General features: G+C 36.8%; 1 protein-coding gene across 3 annotated transcripts in view; it reads right to left on the bottom strand.

Annotated features, from left to right (window-relative positions):
* MYH15 (myosin heavy chain 15) overlaps nucleotides 1–7,815 on the bottom strand; it is an 84,154-nt gene extending 76,339 nt beyond the window's left edge. Inside the window, exons 1-5 of one of the 3 annotated variants that reach the window (XM_063305574.1) lie at nucleotides 7,719–7,815; nucleotides 7,117–7,220; nucleotides 5,498–5,641; nucleotides 4,063–4,219; nucleotides 637–664 (exon numbers count right to left, since the gene is read on the bottom strand). In XM_063305574.1, the coding sequence (XP_063161644.1) occupies nucleotides 637–664; nucleotides 4,063–4,219; nucleotides 5,498–5,641; nucleotides 7,117–7,220; nucleotides 7,719–7,809 (524 nt within the window). In that variant the 5' untranslated portion in view covers nucleotides 7,810–7,815. The remainder of the gene's footprint in view (nucleotides 1–636; nucleotides 665–4,062; nucleotides 4,220–5,497; nucleotides 5,642–7,116; nucleotides 7,221–7,718) is intronic. The other 2 variants (XM_063305575.1, XM_063305573.1) reach the window with 2 other exon arrangements.
* Nucleotides 7,816–19,997: the final 12,182 nt, after the last annotated feature.

The raw sequence follows: 19,997 nt of genomic DNA, 5'->3' as shown, positions 1-19,997 counted from the left end.
GGACTCTGCTGCCATCTGGTGGCTATCCATAGAGCTGCAGCCCAGACTTAGAACACCACAGAAAGAGGAGAGTTCATCCAATATTAAGGAGAAGACTTTCCATAGCTAATGGTACTGATGGCTCATAACCAGTGCACCACCAAATAAAAGTTATTCATGAGTAGCAGCAGGTAAAGTCTGTTGACTTGATGCCCTTATTTGGGCCCTGTAGCAAATAGGATACTGGATTAGAAGAATCTGGAGTTTAATTTAGCATAGTTCTTAATAGGTCCTTAAAGTTCTTCTCCAGACAAGGTGCCTTTTAGAGCTATAGGTCATGTGCACTAGGAAGGAATTCTAGGACAACTTACCTGAAATATGCCAGATTTATGACTTAAGGCAATCTCAGTAAACAGCTTTCATACAAATCAAGAGAAGCCTGGCTTTTAGAGCCTAAGGGAAAAATCACTGACTGCCAGTTTTGAAAGGTTTAGCAACCCAAAACAAAATGAGGTTCCTCTGGTTTTGCATGTTCTAATAAAAATTTTAGAAACTATTACAAAATAATAATAATAATAATAATAATAATAGATTATGGTTATAATAATAATAATAATAATGGTTTTGAACATAAAACATTTGAAAATAATCACTTACGTAATCAGCATTGATTGGTTCTCTCGATCTATGAGGAAGAGAAAAAAAATATTCAATAGCATTTGCTGCTCATAGTTTATTACTAGGAAATACTGTATTTTAAAATACATGTTTTTTGGGAAGTTGGTCAAGAAAGTAATGGAGAATCCACTACAGAGAATCCTACCAGAAAATGTATTATCAGGATTCAGACCTGATCATCAGATAAAAATGGCTTTGGTTGCTCTGGTGGATGGTCTTTGTCAGGACCTAGATAGGGAAATGCATACTTCTTGGTACTATTAGACCTCTCAGCAGCATTCAGTATCATTGACTATAGTATTCTACAAAATTTGGGAATTGGAGGGCCTGTTCTATGGCAGTCCCCCTCCCATCTGTGTCAGTGACTCCAGCTGATAGTCAATGGAGATCCCATGTGTACTCTAATGTGCAGTCCCACAGAGCTTAGTGCTGTACCCTATGTTATTCAACATCTACAGGAAACTGTTAGGAGTTGCATCCATCTCTTGGGGTAAAATATCATCAGTATGCTGATGACACCCATTTATATATTGGTACCCCTGACTGAGCTGGAAATTTCATGGAAATCCTGAATTTGTGTCTGGAGGCTGAGAGAGTCTAAGGGGAAAACAAATTCAGATTAAATCCTACCAAGATACAGTTGCTATTCATTAGTAAACAACTAGAAAATCCAGTTACATCAGCCATAGTAGTTGTCCTAGTAGTCCTAGACACTCAGCTCCTGCTCAAGCAGTAGGTGCAAACTGTGACTATGGGGACTTTGCCCAGCCCTGGGTAGTGCACCAGTTACAACACTACCTGGTTTAGGATACCCTGGAGAGGGTAACTCGAACCCTGAACACCACTTGGTTGGACTACTGTAATGCAGTATACATGGAACTGCCTTTGGAGATGACTCAGAAGCTCCAGCTGATACAAAATGTGAGGGCCAGGCTGCTGAGAGGAGACCAGAACAGAGTAACACCAGTTTTAAGGTCATTGTGCTGTTTACCAGCAGGTTCCAGGCCCAATTCAAAGTGCTGGTATTACTTCCAAAACTTTACATGGCTCAACACAGGGATATATTAGGCAGAGCGTTGCCAAAATTGAATCTGCCCATGCAGTCCAAACATCTAGAGAGGGCTTGTTGAGACCACCTGCTTTAAGAGGCACCTATAACTTGTTTTTACATTTGACCCTTTATTTAATTTCAGAAGCAGTAAAAACCATATTATTCCAACATGCTTTTTGGCCCTTGTTGACTATGAGCATCCATCACAGGAATTTTTATGACTGTGCTAACATTTTTTTTTAAATGTACTTGAACTTTGTTTCTGTCCCCTTAGCTGTTCATCACCTAGAGTCCCTCAGGATTGGGGTGTTACTAGAATGTTTTCTCACAACACTTTTTTAAAAAATCTCTATTTAGTAGTTATTCTTTTGTTCCATCTTATTTCTTTTCTTACCTTCTTTTCTATTGTAACAATTAAAAATACTCAGAAGAAAGGATTGGGGTGGTCTACAAATATTATTAAATAAATAACTCAGTTTAAAAGATTGAGTCAAACTAGGCCTTCTTTTTGCCTTATAGCAATACACCATGCCTCTTAAAGTGGAGCCGGTTATATTTAAATATGAAATAATTACAAGCTCCATGAAATAAAACATATTACTAGGCCATGCACAATTACAGATTTTGTTGGGCTTTTTTGTATATTATTCAATATACAAAATTTGTATAATATACAATATATTATTTTGTATATTATAGTCCTCTAGTGTCAGTAAAGTAAGACATGCATTTGTATCATAATGCTCTTTAAATTGCTGTATATCCATCACAGCTTGTATGGTAATATTCAGGAATGCTGAAAGCACTGCAAATATTGCTCTTCCAGCTGTCAGGCATGCATCACCACTGCCCTCTGATGGATGAAATCTGATATGCCAAAATGTGCAATGTGGTCCAGTTTGGATTATGATGGTCACAATATATCATTGCAGCAGTGCATGAGGTAGATCTAAGTTGGTGATAACCCTGCATCATTTTTATATTTGAATTTAACCCAGCTAAAGGCAATTTTATAAACATCGATTTTGATGGGAAAGTGTACCCATATAAACTCTCCCTCATTAAGAAAGCTGCAAAGAAAATATATAATCAGTGGTGTTTTCAAAAACTGACATTCCTGAAAACCATCTCAAATATTCTTCCCTTTTACTTTGTTTGCAGAGGTCATCTGGAGTTTCATGGTAGCCATACATATTATCCAAAATGTGACTGATGCTAAGGATCATAATTCTTACATTCTCCAGACTCTTCGCTCTTTATCTAGTACCTTACACTGTGGGGGATCAACCCTCTCCTCTGTCCAGTTTAACATCTATATGAATCCACCAGGAGAGGTGTCACCAACTGTCACCATGGGGTGAGGATTTATCACAATTAGACTGTTGCAACTGTCCATGGGGCTCCCTTGAAGATTTTGAAGATCCAGAATGAGGGGCTGAAGTTGTGATGGGCTCTACTTTGTCCATGTGATACCAGTACTTTGGGAGTTGCATCAGCTGTCAGCAGGTTTCTGGATACAGTTATTTTTCTTTGAAGCTCTTTATGACTCTTCAGGACTACCTTCCATCACTGAAATATGCCTGCCTGATGACATCTAGTAGGAGAGTTTGCTGCAGGTCCTAACACCTAGGAGATGCTAACACCAAGAACACCAGGGGTTAGCCTCCTCTATATCATTCCCATTCTTGGGAACAACATACCCTCTGAAATATGGCAGTCTCTTCCTTGCTGTTGTTTCAGACCACGCTATTACAAAAGGCTTTGAAGATCACATGGATAGATGAATGATCCTGAAGGGATGGCATCAGGTCATGTTATACTGATATAGGAAGATTTGATTATCATATTGGATTGTTTTGCTTTTCTTTTAGTTTCCCTTGCACTTTTAGCTTTAATTGTTTTAATCTAATTAATGGATCATGGAATATCCATTGCTCAGAAATGTGTCTAATTGGAGCAGCATATAAGTTCCAGAAGTAATCACATACATAAACCTTCAAATAAGATATCTTCTAAGTGTTAAAATTTTTTTTAGAAAGCAGATTATTATTTCCAATATAGAATATGCTTTTTCTTTAAAAAAACAAAACAGAACAAGGTATTTGCAGACCACAGGCAGAATGAAGATGACATCACCAGAAAGGTCATGGCTGAGACTTTAGTTCCACTTTGTACAACTTTTTTTTAAAAAAACAAAGCAAATTAAGAAATTAAGCCTAGCAGAGGTTTAGTGCACCTACAGTATATTAACTGTAAAACTTCACTGCCATATATTGGTGATCTGGGGACACTAGAAGTTACACAGACACACACACAACTTTTAATAAGAATTGTAAGCAAATAGCTCTACTTACTACGCAACATGTCATGGTATGCATTATCTGCAATGGAGAAGATATGGGGAGGAGACTCTGAGCGTCTCTTGCCTTTGTAAGCAGAAACTACTTCTGTTTTGTAGACAGGAAGCCATTTGTAAGGGTTTATTGTCACACAGAAGAGACCTGAGTAAGTCTAGAAATGAAAAGAATAGATACCATTTTTTTAAATAAATAAGAATAGTGCCTTTATGTCAAAAATTCTGTTGTTTCTCTAAATTCAGTCTTCTCCTAGCTGGTGCACTTCAATTGTGATATAATCCAAGTCACTTCAGCCTTGGCCAGAATGGTCATTGGCTGTGGTGGCTGAAAACTGGAGAAGGTTGGTGTCTGTTTCATTCAAAAAGAATGAAAGTTCTTACAAATTCTGGCTCACAGATATGAACTACCTCAGCACGGAAACTGAGAATCAAAGTAAGATCCTTATCCTAAAGAGAGGAAAATGGTTTCTTCTGGTTCAGACATTCGTTTATAACTTTGTGAAGAGTGAACCAAGAGCATTTCATATTGCAGCCTTCAACAATTCACCTCAGAAAGCAGTCCCCATTTGCATATCAATAGTGGTGAAATTAATTAAGGGAGAGTAATCTTTGTTTTGTTGGGTTTTTTTTTTCTTCCAAGAAGTTTAAGAACTGAGTCAGCAGCATTTTTCAAGTAGTAGCATCTTTCCTTTTAGGATTATAGCAGAACCTGCACTCAGAAAACTGACAAGTTACGATAGAAAAAGGAGTGAGGGCAGAGATAAAGAGGTAGGTAGTTGGCTAATAAAATAGATATATAAATCTCCCAACATCTTTTAAGAATTAAAACATAAAAACCTATGCAACCAAGCAAAGAAACATCATAATTTAAAATAATCTTCAGACTTTACAATTATTAACATGAATGTTGGCTGCTCAGTTTCAGCAGTCAACTGAGGATGGCATTCTGGAGGCCCAGAAGGACTCCATAGGCCTGTGGGCCATGGGTTGATCAACTTTGCCTTAAGGCAATGCCATTATTCAAGTGCCATATTCACCCACATATTTTTCTTATCACAATCTTTAGAACAAAAAGATATGCTGAAAAATACTAATTTATTAAGGAAACTTTTCCAACATTGTTGACCCAAAATACAGAATCACTGACTCTGTACCACTGAGCCTAACCTTTTAACTTGCTTTGCTTCGCTCCACTTTGGAAGCAGCCTTCCCCAACTTGTTGTCCTTTAAATAGACTATACTGATCAGGAATAGCGGAGGAAGTTCACAAAATTGCTACAGTAAATAGAAGATATGTAGACCAAATAAAAACTCTTCCATAAAAAAAATTCCTGAACAATTATTTGGGGAAAAAATATTAAGATATTCTTCTACAAAGAAGATGTTGTTCAAAAAGCACATTTTAAGATGACAAAACAATAAAGGATTCCTACATAGATCATCCAGTTAGAGTAGCGTCTATACAAATTATGGAGCACAGATGCCTCATTTAGGTGTGTCAACATAGCCATATCTTCAATCATGTCAAACTTTGGAGGGTTCATCTGCTGAACGTCATCTTCCTTTACGGTAACTGTCTGCAAAAAAGGAAGGAACTTTTAATTGGACGTATTCCTTTTCCCATTTTTTCATTATATTATTTATATTATTAAGTTGAAAGGATACACAAACACACACACACACAATATTTTATTGAGAATGAATTTTATACAGAATTAAAAATTCCAGAAACAGAAAATTAGAAAAAAAGAAAAAGGTAGGAAAAGGTAGAAGAAAAAGTAAAAAACAGTAAAAGTCAAAGAGATGGGGAAAAAAGAGAAAGAAAAATATCCAAAGAAGTGAATTCTGATCTTTGCAACAGTTACAAACATGATTATTACCATTTCCGCCTTCCCAAATTACATAACATGGTTCCCTCCTTCCCATAAACAACCATTTTTTAATAAGTAAATCCCAAAATCACCAATTCATTTTTGTCCATTTTCAGCAAAAACTCCATAAAGGGTTTCTGGTCTTTTATAAAAGTAGTTATTGTTCATTCCCTAATCAAACGGGTCAATTTAGCCATTTCAGCAGGTTCTACCATCTTCACAGTCCACTCCTCCATTGTGGGTATTTCTGTATTTTCCCATCTTTGTGCATATAGTAGCCTCACTGCAAAAGGACTTTTTTTTTTTTTTTAAAAAGCCACTAGTAAAGATTATTGTCAAGAATGTATTATTAACAAATACAAATTAAATTTAAACAGCTCAGCACAGTCTTACATCAATATCTCTTGGGATAGCTAATTATCAAATAGAAAAATAAATAAAAATATATCTCTTGGCTTTTATAATGTATGGCTGTTACTATTAATGGTAGGTTTATAATTTTGTTTTATGAAGCGTGTACAGAAATTCAAATAATAATAATAGTGGATTTATGGTTTTAAGATATTAGTAATGATGGTAGCTAACTAAGAATAAACAAAAAGGCATCTGATATAGAAGACTGTAAACTATATTCAAAGTTAAATTCCAGCCAATGAAAAGCATTGTTCTTATGTTTTAAGAATGAAACATTTAAATACCTATGAAACCAAGCAAAGAAACATGCTTATTTAAAAACATTCCAGACAACTTACAGCAATTATTAAAATGACTGTTGACTGTTGAAAGAAACCATCTGAGCTCTTTAAGATTGTTTACAATGCCTTTATGGAAGTGTGTAGATAATTACAAAATCCACCTTTTTGTTTGTTCATTTTTAAAACTCAGATATTTTTATTCTACTCTTCTTATGCTCAGTTGTAACATAAAAAGGTGGTAAAAAGATTTAGACTTATATGAATTGAAGGCAGAGAGAGAGAGGAGAGAGAGAGAGAAAGTATATGGTAAAAATAGCAAGGCATTCTTCAGCTATATATGCGGTTCCTTCTGCATCTTGGATTATTGGAGCTTTTTGTTAAAGTGGCTCTAGACCAACTCTGTATGCTGCGCAAGCTGTCTCTCTGCACTCATTGTATCTTGTAGGTCTTGTTCTTGTGACCTATCAAGCAGGACAGGTTTCTTACCTTCCCATCTGTAGTCTCAACAGTGACTTTGCCACCACCACTCTCTTTGATCTCTCCTTCAGCATATGCTTTCTTTTCATCAGGAATCCAGCATTTCTTCTTCCCTAGAAAAGAAAGACATTTCTTTGCTATTATACAAGCATGCTAAATACTTAAAATCGTCAAATAGCAGCAACCACTGTATATTATACAACTAGGATTTAGGCTGCTTTGTTTTCTCTAAATGCTCAACCCACTTCATAGATCCAGTAATGCCTATAAAACCTGTGGAGATAATGCAGTGTTTCTCAAACTTAGCAATTTAAAGATGTGTGGACTTCAACTCCCAGAATTCCCCAGCCGTATCTCTTTTTCACCTAAAAGAGGATAATTTGTTTATTTATATATAACAAACAAATAATTGGTCCTCACCTGCTATTGCAACCTTTGCCTGATATGCCTAGTGGAAAACACTGTGATTCAACCAGAATGGCTACAATTCAAATTCAGACCTACAATGTACCTTTATATCAGAATTTTCCATCATATTGTGTCCAAGCAGGTATCTGCTTTACCAGTTTAGGAGAAGTGATGGATAGCAGAATCAAAACATTATATCTTACCATCAAAGGCTACTGTCTGCAACATCATGATTTCCTTCTCACTTTTTCGGAGGAAAGGTGCAGCTTCCCCAAATTCTGACATGTCCATCATCTTGGCAAGCAAAGTGAAGGATGTATGCTCACAAAAGAAAAATGAAGCAAGCTAGCCTACAAAGACAAAATGACACACTCAAAGTAGTCCAAGCCGAAGTAGGTAACATCCTTCCTATTTCCCAATGCAGCTGAACCTTGAACAAATAAATAGAGAATCCCTGTACTATTGAGATTAAGATATTTGTTTGAAGCAGAAAAATCACTCCCGCTGAGGTGGCAGGCCATTAAGGATGGGAAAAGGAATGTGCTTCTTGGTTGGAATAATAATTTTCAATTAAAATATTGAACTAAGACTGGTGACCTCCAGATTCAAGTTCTTCTTTAGGGAAGAAAACTGACTGGTTGACATTGGGAAAACCTTTCTCTTTCTGCCAATTTACTTCATGGGATTATTATTGTGGAGAAATACTGGAAAAGGACTTACCACAAATACTATCTTGAGCAATTAGTGAAAAGGTGGGATATAAATTGAGCAAGTTAATTAATAAATATAGAAGGCCACTTTGTTCATTTTCTGCAGCAGAGGAAACTTCTAAAATAATACCCATTCTAAAGCCTACAAGTAACATTGTTCCCCAGTCCCAAACGTGTCTATTCATGTATTTTTAAAATGGCCCTGCCATTCTGATTCCTATAGGGGTGCTCACAGTAGGGCATGTGAGGTTCAGTAGTACTGATTCAGTAGTGCAGATAATTAATTCTATGCAAGTTCAGATACTCTTATTATTTCAGGGTACCTTTTTTCAGGCTCACACAATTCATGTGAAACATTTTCAAAGTATGCCCAGCCTAATACCCAGATCTTAATTTTTTTAGAGGAGCAGAGAAATGATGATGAGACTCAATCTTATCTGGAAACATTCTTTCTGATATGGACACCATTTTGTACCTAATATGCAACAATTTCCTGGTATGTTTATTAAAGCTATTTGTGTCCCACTATTGTGCTTAATGTGAGAATCTCAGGGCACTTCATCATATGAACCAAAATCAACAATTGCAAGTTGAGCCTGATAGGAGTATCTCACTCTCTGGAGGGTTTCAGCTTCCCACTCCTGTTCTACTCCCACCCCAACCTGGTGCCTCCAAATATGTTGGAACTACAACTGTTATAATTGCTTGGTAGCATTGCCAGCTGGATATTGTAGGAGTTAAGGAAGGCTGATTTTGGCACATGATGCTGCCATATTGAATCAGACCATTTAGTTCAGAAGTGTTTATTCAGATTGACAGCAACACAGCTAACAACTAGTCACAAACAACTGAAGGAGGCAGAATATTGTTCAGTAATACATAGTGTATATTTCCAGAGGAAAATTCTGTGGGTCTTTCAAGGATTCCAGGTTTTTAAACAAGGCAGGAAATTCAACAAAGAATATTGCCATTACCCATTTAAAGTAAAATATGAGTTTCTTAGGCTAAAATCTAGAACCACTCATCACAGTGATTTAATTCTGTTCCAAATGAAATCAAACATTCCCCTTAATGAAGCAAGGAGGCATTATGAAATATGGTGTGGGTTATGGAGCAAACATATTAATTGTCAATTATTTGATCACTAGACAGACTAACAGAAAAAAATATAAATGGATAAAAATATCTTGCAGTACAATACTACTAATGGCATTAAATATATTGCCAATCCAACCTAAACTGATGTATTTGTAACTAAGTCCCAGTGAGTTAAGTGGAGCTTTTTCCTGGGTAATATGACATTGCCAGATAACAAACACAACTTTTGACATAAAATAAAACACTATGATGAATAAGAATACACCGCCCAGAGTCAAATATGTAGGATGGGTAGCTATATAAATTTAATAAGTAAAATAAGATAAAACAAAATATGCAGTGATGATTTGAAGTTTTTTTGTGGTTTTTCCTTTCTAGATCATTACTGTTTATGCCATTATTTATTATGTCCCTTCAGTAAGATCTGACAGCATCAGCACACCCCTCACTTAGGCAATGTCATCTGGTGGGACCCAGGAGACATGCCTCCTCTGTTGCTGCTCTCCTCACCTTATCCAGGAGGCCCCAAACCTGCCTGCCTTTGGAAGGCATTAAAGACCTGTCCCCCCCCCCCGCCCCCCAGGCATTGGTTCTAGCAGCAGTGTGACCTGTTGGATGAGTTCTTTCTCTGTACTTGGCATGCTAATGTGTCTGTTTTGGTTTATATATTTTATGTCTTTTTTATTATGTGCTTTTACTGAATTTATTTTGTATTCTAATGATGGATGCCACCCTGAGTCTTGTGTTGAGTGGGCAGCTATATAAATTGATGAAATAAATGAAATAATGCTTGCTTGAAACATAGAAAATCAAATACCTCTTTTTCTTCCTGTTCTTCAGATTTCTTGTGGAAAGGATGGAAAAATTCCTTGGAGATATTGTGACATTTGGTATATAATTGCTCATACATCATTACCATTTCTAATTATTACAGTTCTCTGAATGGATTACAAAAGCCAAGGAACAGCAGTTTTTCCTTCTCTCAGGGAACACAGAAATCCAGTTACAATGCAAGAATGATGCACAGTAACATTTTGCTAGGTTTTTCTCATAAAGGGTAAGCAGCCCAGAGATTAAATAGGAACAGAATCTCTTACAGGTTTATTATTTTAACATGTCAATTCTGAGAGTGCTGAAATACAAGAAGACTTATGATACAGAAATGAAATAGTCACAGGGCATTTGCCTCTTTTTTCCTCAAATTTTGAATTTAAAGATAACCTGGGATTTAGAAGATTCTACTCTAGTTAGTCATGATATTGGGAACATTTTCTATCTTAAAATTCAAAATAATATGAATTTGAATAAAAGTGGCACTGCAAACTTTTAAACTAATACGTGATTTTTCTCCATTATTGATGAATTTCGGTACCAAAAGTATCACTTCATTCATTCATTCATTCATTCATTCATCCTTCTTCAAACCAATCAGACCAGGAGACTGTTCAGTTTTTGTTTATTTTACATACCAAGGCTGTGCACATTTCAAAAATAATTCGGAAAAAATGTTTCTAACCTTGTATGAGTATGATAATAGAAACTGCTATTTCTTAAAAGAACCTGACCTGAAGCCCGGAAGAGTGAAAAGAAGACTTAATTAATAAAAATTCTAACATTTAAAATTGTATTATTACATTATTTCATTACATTACATACAATAGTTTCTACATTCTTATATCAGGTCATTTAAAATTACATTTTCCATATTCTGATGGGTATTAATTTTGCTATTTATAAAACAGATAAAATCCTGCCAATCTCAATAAAGTAATTATTTCCACTTCTCAAGCAGAGCAATAGATCAAACCTTATTAAATCATTTTTCAAGCAAGAAATAATCCAGTTATTTCCATTTCCATGGTAATTACCTTTGCTGCTAAAAGCAGGAAAACAATAAGGTTTTTGCTTTGTAATCTTTTATTCCTTCCATCAAATATATATAATATGTTTAAATTTGGTAAGAACTGAATCGATTAATTGGTTATTACTATATTTTGTTAAAGACCTTCCTCCAATATTTTGTGGCTTTACTGCATTCGGAACAAGGCCCTTTTTTTATTACAGTTCTCCAGCACCTCATAGAATTATTATGCATTATATATAAGATTCCTATAGGAATTAAATGCCAGCAATATAAGGACTTAAAGTATAATTCCTGCATTGAAGCAGGTAAGAATTCCCAGAGTGCCATATTGCATCAGCCAATGCCTTGCCTAAATCTGACTCCTAAACTTGTTTCAAACCTAGTGTAGGATCACCTATAAATATTTCCAACAAATATGAGTAAATTTATTATATTAAAACTTTGTGTTGGGCAAAATAATTAATCATTGATTTCTCAAAACTGAACTGTGGGTTTACAAGTTCTATTACCCTCTTTGCTCATAAAATGAGTTTAGCTGAAACCAAAGTAGCCACAACACTTTATAGACTAATCATGTGTATCACTTACATGCTGGGGGTTACTAAATCTTCATAAAAGTCCCTTGTTCTACATGGACCCTTGTATTAGTTCTTATTTGTGCTTTTGATGTTTATATATCTGATATAATACCTTCTTGACGGTAATTCTTACCATGCCCGCTTAATTTTGAACAAATGCACATTCTTACAAAAAGACAGCCTTGGTTAAAAAAAGAAAAGTGGAGGGTAAGAGTTCCTTTTGTGTTCCACCTTTGTGTAACAAATGTCTCCTTCACTGAAAACCACATTAAACGCAGTTGAACTCTTCTTGTAATTTCATATTATCAGTGACAAGAAATCTTTCCAGAGTTTCTTTATGCTAGCAATGACTCAGAGCTAAAAGTATTCAAGCATCAGATCTTCACTGCAGAATCCTAAAGTGCTTTACTTGGAAATAAGGCCACTATATTAAGGTTTTTATCCTAAGAAAATAGGCACAGGAGTCTCAGTAATCTTTATGCATCTTCAGCCATTAAGATTGGAAATAATAGGAATAATCTTTTCCATACTGGTTTTCTCATCTGTTGAGGTATTCCATAGACTCTAAGTATTAGGTTCATTTCAGAAAGGTCTCATAATATGCAATATGAACGATGGCAATAGGATGCAATTCCTGAGCTAAACAAACATTGGACAGAAATACTAATGTTAAAAGTAGGGAGAAAGGGAATTTAAATCTGTGGGGCAAATTAGTAGCGCCTGTTTAAAATAAAATAAAGTAAAAAATAAAGGAACATAAAATAATGCTTACATTTTAAATAGTGAAATATATTAGGCAGTTAAAAAGAAGAGTCTTGTCAATAAAACCAGGAAGAAAACAAAACAAAAACCCCAACAAATAGCCATATACTGGTAAAATGTTTAATATTTTATTATCTGCAATAACAATAAAAATTGGCTTAAGCTGTGCATTTCTTAAAGGATTCCAGCTCAGCTCTGAGTTAAGTAAGCCATGGATTCAAAACACAGTCTGTTTAAACTGTATCGTGGGATGGCTCCGAAAGATTGTTGGAAAAACAGAGAAAGCATGACTAAAAAGCTTATCAGCCCATTTTTGGTACAACACAGACGTCAATCTCCTTTCAAAATACTGAACATTTAGTGTTTCTGATCTATAAATTACTGGCAGCAGGTTAGCACTACAGAAACAATATTCTATGCTTATGTGACTAGCAGAACTAAAACCTTTACATCTTAGCAGCATAACATACAAAATGAAGCAAAACTTTATAGGACACCAGGTTTACATATACACATATATCTTCAGAAAGAAGAGAGGTTGGTACCTACCCTGGCAAGAAAAGGACCAACTAAGGAGATTCTGCTGTTCCTGACTTTTATACATCTTTCAGCAAGGTCATTGATGATAGTGACGTAAAAGGCATCCACAGTTTCCCTTGCTTCTAAATTTGTCCACTGGTTCTAGAAGTAGGTGGGGGGGAAGGGCACAACATTTCATAATGTATGGCATTTTAAGGGGAGGGGTTTACTAATTAGTTTGGATTCTAACTTCAACATTCTCTATTGAGCAATGTAATATTTACAAAGTGAATTTATTTCAGCCAAAAACTATTGCTGATCAAGTTAAAAGCCAAAAACAAAACAAAAGCCAACACCTATATACACACACCTTATTTGGACTGAGAGACAGTCTCTGTAAAGGGCTGGTAAAAATGCTAATTTTTGGACATGAGGGTTCATAGTCCTGTGATAACTTAAATGAAGGAGAGGAAGAAGGAGTGCAGTGGGAACTCTCTTCTTCCTACCTACAGTATATTCAGTAGTCCATGAGAATGATTGTGTACCATGAAGTTTTGGTACCCACCGTGGGTAAGATATTTACCAGGTCCCACACCAAACAAACTAAGGCAAGTAATAATTCATTAATCACCATTAAAATTCAACTTGGTATCACAGAAATTTTTGTAGTAGCTGACCAGATGATGCTTCCTGATTTGTTTCAGTGAATATTAGTCTGCACTGGCTTGATTAAGGAGAGAAAAGCATAGAGCCAAACTGGGGTGAGGAGGGCAACTGAACCTCCTTCACTCATTTGGAGATTTTATTTCATTTAATCCCCTGTGCTCCAGCATACCTGCTAACATATCAGGATCAGAAATGAGGACATTTTATTCACTATGGTCTGGGTACACAGGCTTCATCTTTTGGAGACTCCCTAACTCACACCTCGGATTGCATGACTCAGGAAAGTCAATTGAGCCTCCGGCCAATCAGTTGGTGGCATCATCCCCTGCCAATCATCTGGCAGCACTTTCCATCATGCCAAAGCATGGCTTTTTCCAGTGTAATACTAAGGTTTAATGCACAGGGGGGAAATATGCATACATGAAAGAGACAAATTACAAGTTGTATATGTGGGGATATCTCACTCTTCTACACAATGCATGTGCAGATGTCAAATGCCAAAAAGGAAGGTCACTTGTCATTTTATTTATTTATTAAATTTAGCCATTTGTCATTTTGCCTGTTGCAACCTCCAACTATTCTATATGATTCAGGAATCCTTCAACATTTGACCAGCTATTGCAACAAACAACTTCATTAAAACATCTAAATAGTGTGGGAAAAACAACTTTTCAATGGATGCTGAAAAGACAAAAAGCTCCTTACTGAGAACATTTTCAGGAAAGATTATTTTCAAAGGTAGGATGCTACCAAGGAAAAGGCTTCAGTAACTAAGTACTGCCTTTTCGTAGGAAGTAGAATTTGGCAAGGAGTCTCTTGGGCAATCCATATTAAAGGGATGCTTCATGCAAGAAGAGGATCCCAGATGTACTTGGCTGTTAAGAAATGAATAGGTTGTAAAAAACTAACTGAATTTTGTGTCTGGAAAGAAAATGGAGTCAGTAGCTATTTTGGACTGTGTCTTCTTCAATATCCTATCAAGTAAAATGATTCCTCAGCCAGAATCCTATTTAATGGAAGTGAATTTCACTGGATCTTTAAATACCTTTGCACACATGCACATACTGAATGCCCACTCCTACTGGAATGAAAATAAGTTAAGATGTCTAGCAATAGAAGCATAGATATGACTGCAAATAATTTCCAAAAGAAGCAGCTTAGGTTAGATACTCTGTTCCTATCTAGACAAGAAGTGTTCGCTATTTTTAGCCAGGCAAATTTAAAGCCATTTTTACACATTATTCCTGCTCATGTTAATATGCTTTTTGAATATTTACCCGCTAAGTGATTCCAGCAGAAGAAAGCAGTTGAAAAATGAGCCCTGTGGAATATTTGGGTTTTCACAAGTAAGGAGACATTATACTGTGTCTCTTACTAAGAAAGTATGCAGGGGCAGTAAAGAAGGGTTTTGTTTAAGATGGGATGCATACCATGTTCAGACGGGGTGCATACAACAATCAGGCAAATGCCCACACTGATTTTTGAGGAGTGTGCAAGAGCTATGCTCCAAAAAGCTACATTTGTTAAACTTGTACATATTAAATTATTAAAGGTATTAAATGGTTACTTTTTATATTAAATGATTACTTTTTGTATATTTATTGATTTGTCAGAGCAAAAATTATACTTCAGGCACAAATTATGGAGATGCTTCAGGGACCCTCTCATGCTTTTAGACTCTGTTATTTATAATTTAAAGGAAATTGTTTTTTCTTTCATCTGCAGGTATCAATCAGTAGCTGCACACAATTGCTGTAGGCTATTATAATAATGTTGTTATAAGAATAACAAGCCATATGTTTCATAGGAGAGGAGAAACACAGTATTCATACAGCAGTTAGATCGGTCACATTTCTTTTCCACTGAAAACACAGCTCCCAATGGCGTTTTTTTTAATTCTTTGCAAATAAAAATATATAGAGTGACAAAATTGATATACCACAATTCTACCATAGGGCTATTTTACATATTTGTATGGTACTTCTCTGGATGTTGAACTACAAACTTCAGCAGCCACAGTTGGCATGACTTCCAATGAAAGAGGCTGGGAACTGTAGTTCTACAACTGTTAGAGAATCACAGGTTTCCACCCATGCTGTAAAATTAGCATGAAGCAAAAGTAAAGCAGAACAAGGCAGCTAGATATTCCTTTTTATTTTCCTAGCAGAAAGTAACCTTGCAGCTGAAATCCCTCCTTGGCTAGGCTGTCAAAACTATCCAGAATGTGTTGACAGTCACACACTACATTTCAGACCATCAAGCAGTATAAAAAGGCAATATTCTGCTGTGGATTCTGAAAAGTGTTAACAAGCAACAGGATCCTGATTGAAAGCTATTCTTTCTTCTAATATTGACTCAGCATCCCACATATCATAGCTGCATCTTCTTTTTAACGTTGATGTTTGAAAATTTCCTGTAGTCAGTACAAATACTCCCAAGACACAAACAAAAGGCACACATTTCTATAGATAAGCATTGTATTGTGGACAATGCACTTTCCAGAGCCAGAAGGTGACGTTTTTAATGAACCAACCCAACCAACAATTTGGAGCTATAGAAGTTTCTTGTTTCTCTGCCATTTTGCCCTCAAAAGTATTCTTATTCTGGATCTATGAGGACAACAGCTATCAAGATCAAAAGCTAAAGGCAGAGACTATACATCCTATATTGCAGGCAAATCCAGAATAGAGGACTTTATCTCTTTCTCTGCATATATAGATCTTATTACCAATATGCAGTCTCCTATAGAGGCTAGTTCTTTCAGCACAGGTGAAATAAAAAGTAAAGGCAGACTTGAGCCCAGCAAACATTCCTCTCAGGCTTTATCCAGACTGGGGCTAGAACTAGAAAGCTCACAGTTAGAAATTCAAGGACCCAGATCTAATAAGATATTAGAAAAGCCATAATAAATAAAAAGCCTGAAGAACGGAATGATCACCATGATAATTCAAGCCATTTGTCTCTACATGTATATCTATCCAAAATTCATTTCTTTTTCCTGTACTTACTTTGTTATGAATTGCATTCCACCTAATTCTCAGCATGATGAGTGGTTGGCACCTGTCCATTGTTTCTGTAATGAAGTCTAGCCTCTGCCTTTTGCATTGGATCTTGACAGATGTTGCCTTCATTAATCCATCAACAGTACACTGGATTAATCACTAGATCTGTGGAGTTACAGTGATTCATAAGTAAATATAAATTTTGCTATAGTTCAGGTTAGCTGGAGAAAGATCAGAAATAAACAGACTCAGCTTTCCAAAACAGATCATAGCAAGTGGAAGCACTGAACCACCCTTGGCTAATTTCAAAAAGCTAGCAGAGTTAAACCTGGTTTACATTTGCATAAACACTTCCAGGGAAGCATAGGACTGTAGAATAGACCACTGAGTAAAAAAACCTCATGGAAATAGACAATGACAAACTACTTCTATGCTATTCTGAAGAAACCACATGTCCATGTCTTTACTACAATACAAGCTTGAATCAAAGGATATTTATTGTTTGATTTTAGCTTTGAAGAATGAATAATTCTTTGAAAGCTTGTCCAAAGAGTTTAAGTTGCAGTTACTTTCAACAAGACAGGTTGCAGGTATTTCCCATTCATATCCTTGCCATTCAACCAGCAATGTCTTTTTACCACTGAGGGTTGGAGATAGTTGGGTAATTTGTGTGCATAATTAAAATGGCACTGATTTGTAACTGTAGTTGATGTGCCACTAATATGTTAATATGGCATATAATTATCTGGGTGCATAAATGTAATATATTTAGCAAATAAGTAAGTTTATTTCCCCAAGGACCAAATTGTTGGCGGGAAACACCCATATTTTGGTGTGAGATAACAACCTGTTCTGTACCTGACTGTACTCCTCTCAGTATTACTTGAGAGAATTGCCACCAACAATTATACAACCCCAAATATGTGTTGCCAATGACTCAGGATGCTTTTGGAGTTTGGTCTTACCAAACTTTCACCCTTCCTAATTCATGGAATTTAATAGGAATGGAAGGTACAATGAGATAACCTAATGTGTCATTTGTATCTGTCTCTCCTATTTTCCCATAACTTTAATCTTCTTTTTTAATTGGGGCAAAAACATTAAGGAGGAAAAGAAAGACTAATTACACATTAAATTCTGCTAGCATCCACCATCTGGATGATCTCTCAGTCACTGGAACTAAAAACTACAGAATGATCTAAAAGGGATCAAAGGAATGCAATTGCTGCTGTTAATCATACACAAGGCCAGAAGTACAGATCCAATATCATAAACAAAGGTAAAAGCGAAACTGAGAAGCAGTAGTATAAGAGTAATTCTTTTTAACACAATAAATAAAAAACAAACTTGGGGGTGTAACATTTAGCTATCTTCCTTTGTGGTCTTGGCAGGGTGACTTTTCTTTTCTTTTATTTGTATATATATTGTCAGTTCAAAATCTGATGACAAGGGTATTACATTTTTCATGGAATGATAGCATTAAAGCAGGGGTAGTTATGAATATAATGAATAACAATACAATTAGATACTCTAAGTGATAATGTCCTCCTGCATATACTTAACATTTTTATTGCAAGACAATTTTCTGGAGAGTTACAACCAGTGTAAAATAAGGATATGGAACTTGTGGTGATGCTGATGTTGGACTATATTTCCCATCATTCTTGATCCAGTTCTGGCTGGAGTGGATGTGAACTGAAGTCTAACAACATCTAGAGAAGCATAGGTACCTCTTAGGTAAAAAATACTAAATTATGTTGCCCAGATATTTGACTCAGTGTAATTATATGGACCTTTTCAGTCAGGCTTCAGGCCAGGCTACAGCACTGAGACAGTGTTGGTTATGCTTGCAGATGACCTGTGGAGGGCTTGGGTTGAGAGTGGTACATCCATCCTGGCTCTCCTGGATCTCTCAGTGGCATTTGATACCATTGACTATGATTGGTTAGTGGTTAGGGCAATGGGCTAGAAACCAGGAGACTGAGAGTCTAGTCCCACCTGAGGCATGAAAGCCGGCTGGGTGACTTTGGGCCAGTCATTCTCTCTCAGCCCAACTCACCACATAGGGTTGTTGTTGTGGGGAAAATAGGAGGAGGAAGGAGTATTTGGTATGTTCACCACTTTGAGTTATTTATAAAAATAATAAAAGCGGGGTAACAAATAAATAAATGAATGAATGAATGAATGAATGAATGAATGAATGAATGTCCTTTTGGACCAGCCCTGGTGGTTGGGGGCGCACTGTTCTGCAGTGGTTCTCCCTCCTCTGTGGCAGGTTCCAGTCAGAGTTGCTGTGGGGGAGGAGAAGGAAAAAGTCAAGCCCTAGTCTCCTGCAATGTGGGGTGCCTCAGAGCTTGGATCTTTCACCCCTCCTCTTTAATATCTACATGAGGCTACTGGGAGAGGTCGTCTGCTGACATGGGGTTCATATCACCCCAGTTTCTACCCCTGGCCAACCAACACTGTCCTGGTGTTGGCTCAGTGCCTGGAGGCTGTAAGAGGTTGGATGGGGAGGGACCAGCTTCAGCTCAACCCTAGCAAGAAGGAGTAGGTCCCCCTGGATTTGGTAAGGTATCATCTTTGACTATTGCTGGGATTGCATTTCCCTGGGCAGAACTGGTGCACAACTTGGGGGTCCTCCTGAACAAATGGCTCCTGCTAAAGGAGCAAGTGGTAGCTGGGCTAAGGAGAGCTTTGCACAGAACCATCTTGTGTGCCAATTGTAGGCATTTCTGGACTGAAAGGCCTGGCTTACGGTCATTCATGCCCTAGTCATTTCCTGGTTAGATTCCTGCAATGTGCTCTGCATGGCCTGCCTTTGAAGACCATCTGGAAATTACATTGCCAAACATGGTCTGTCCATGTTACACAGCTGTATGAGCTGCACTGGCTTCCAGTTCTTTTCCAGATTCATAGCAAGGTGCTGGTTATCACCTTTAGAGCCCTGAATATCACAAGGCCAGTTTATTTGTGGGATCCCCTCTCTCTAAGGGTATCTGCCTGCTCTACCAGGTCCAATAGAATGAGTGCATTCCAGGCCTTTCTCTTAAATGTTGCCCTCCAGTGGGACTCAGGCAGCACACCTCCTAAGTAGCAGCACCTTGGAACATCCTTTACCCTTTTGCCTACCCCTCCCCTCCTGTCCTCTGAAAAGCCTTGGCTTTTCCCACAAGTATTAGGGTAGGGTGAGGCTGAGCCCAGTAAAACTGTCTTGTCAGTCATGAGGGGTATGGGGCTACTGGGAGTTTTTATGGAGCTACTGGGAGTTTTTATGTTGGTTTTA

The sequence above is a fragment of the Candoia aspera genome, chromosome 5 (assembly GCF_035149785.1).
Source record: "Candoia aspera isolate rCanAsp1 chromosome 5, rCanAsp1.hap2, whole genome shotgun sequence".
In the NCBI taxonomy this organism is placed as follows: Eukaryota; Metazoa; Chordata; class Lepidosauria; order Squamata; family Boidae; genus Candoia; species Candoia aspera.
This window is presented reverse-complemented; position numbering and strand designations above follow the sequence as displayed.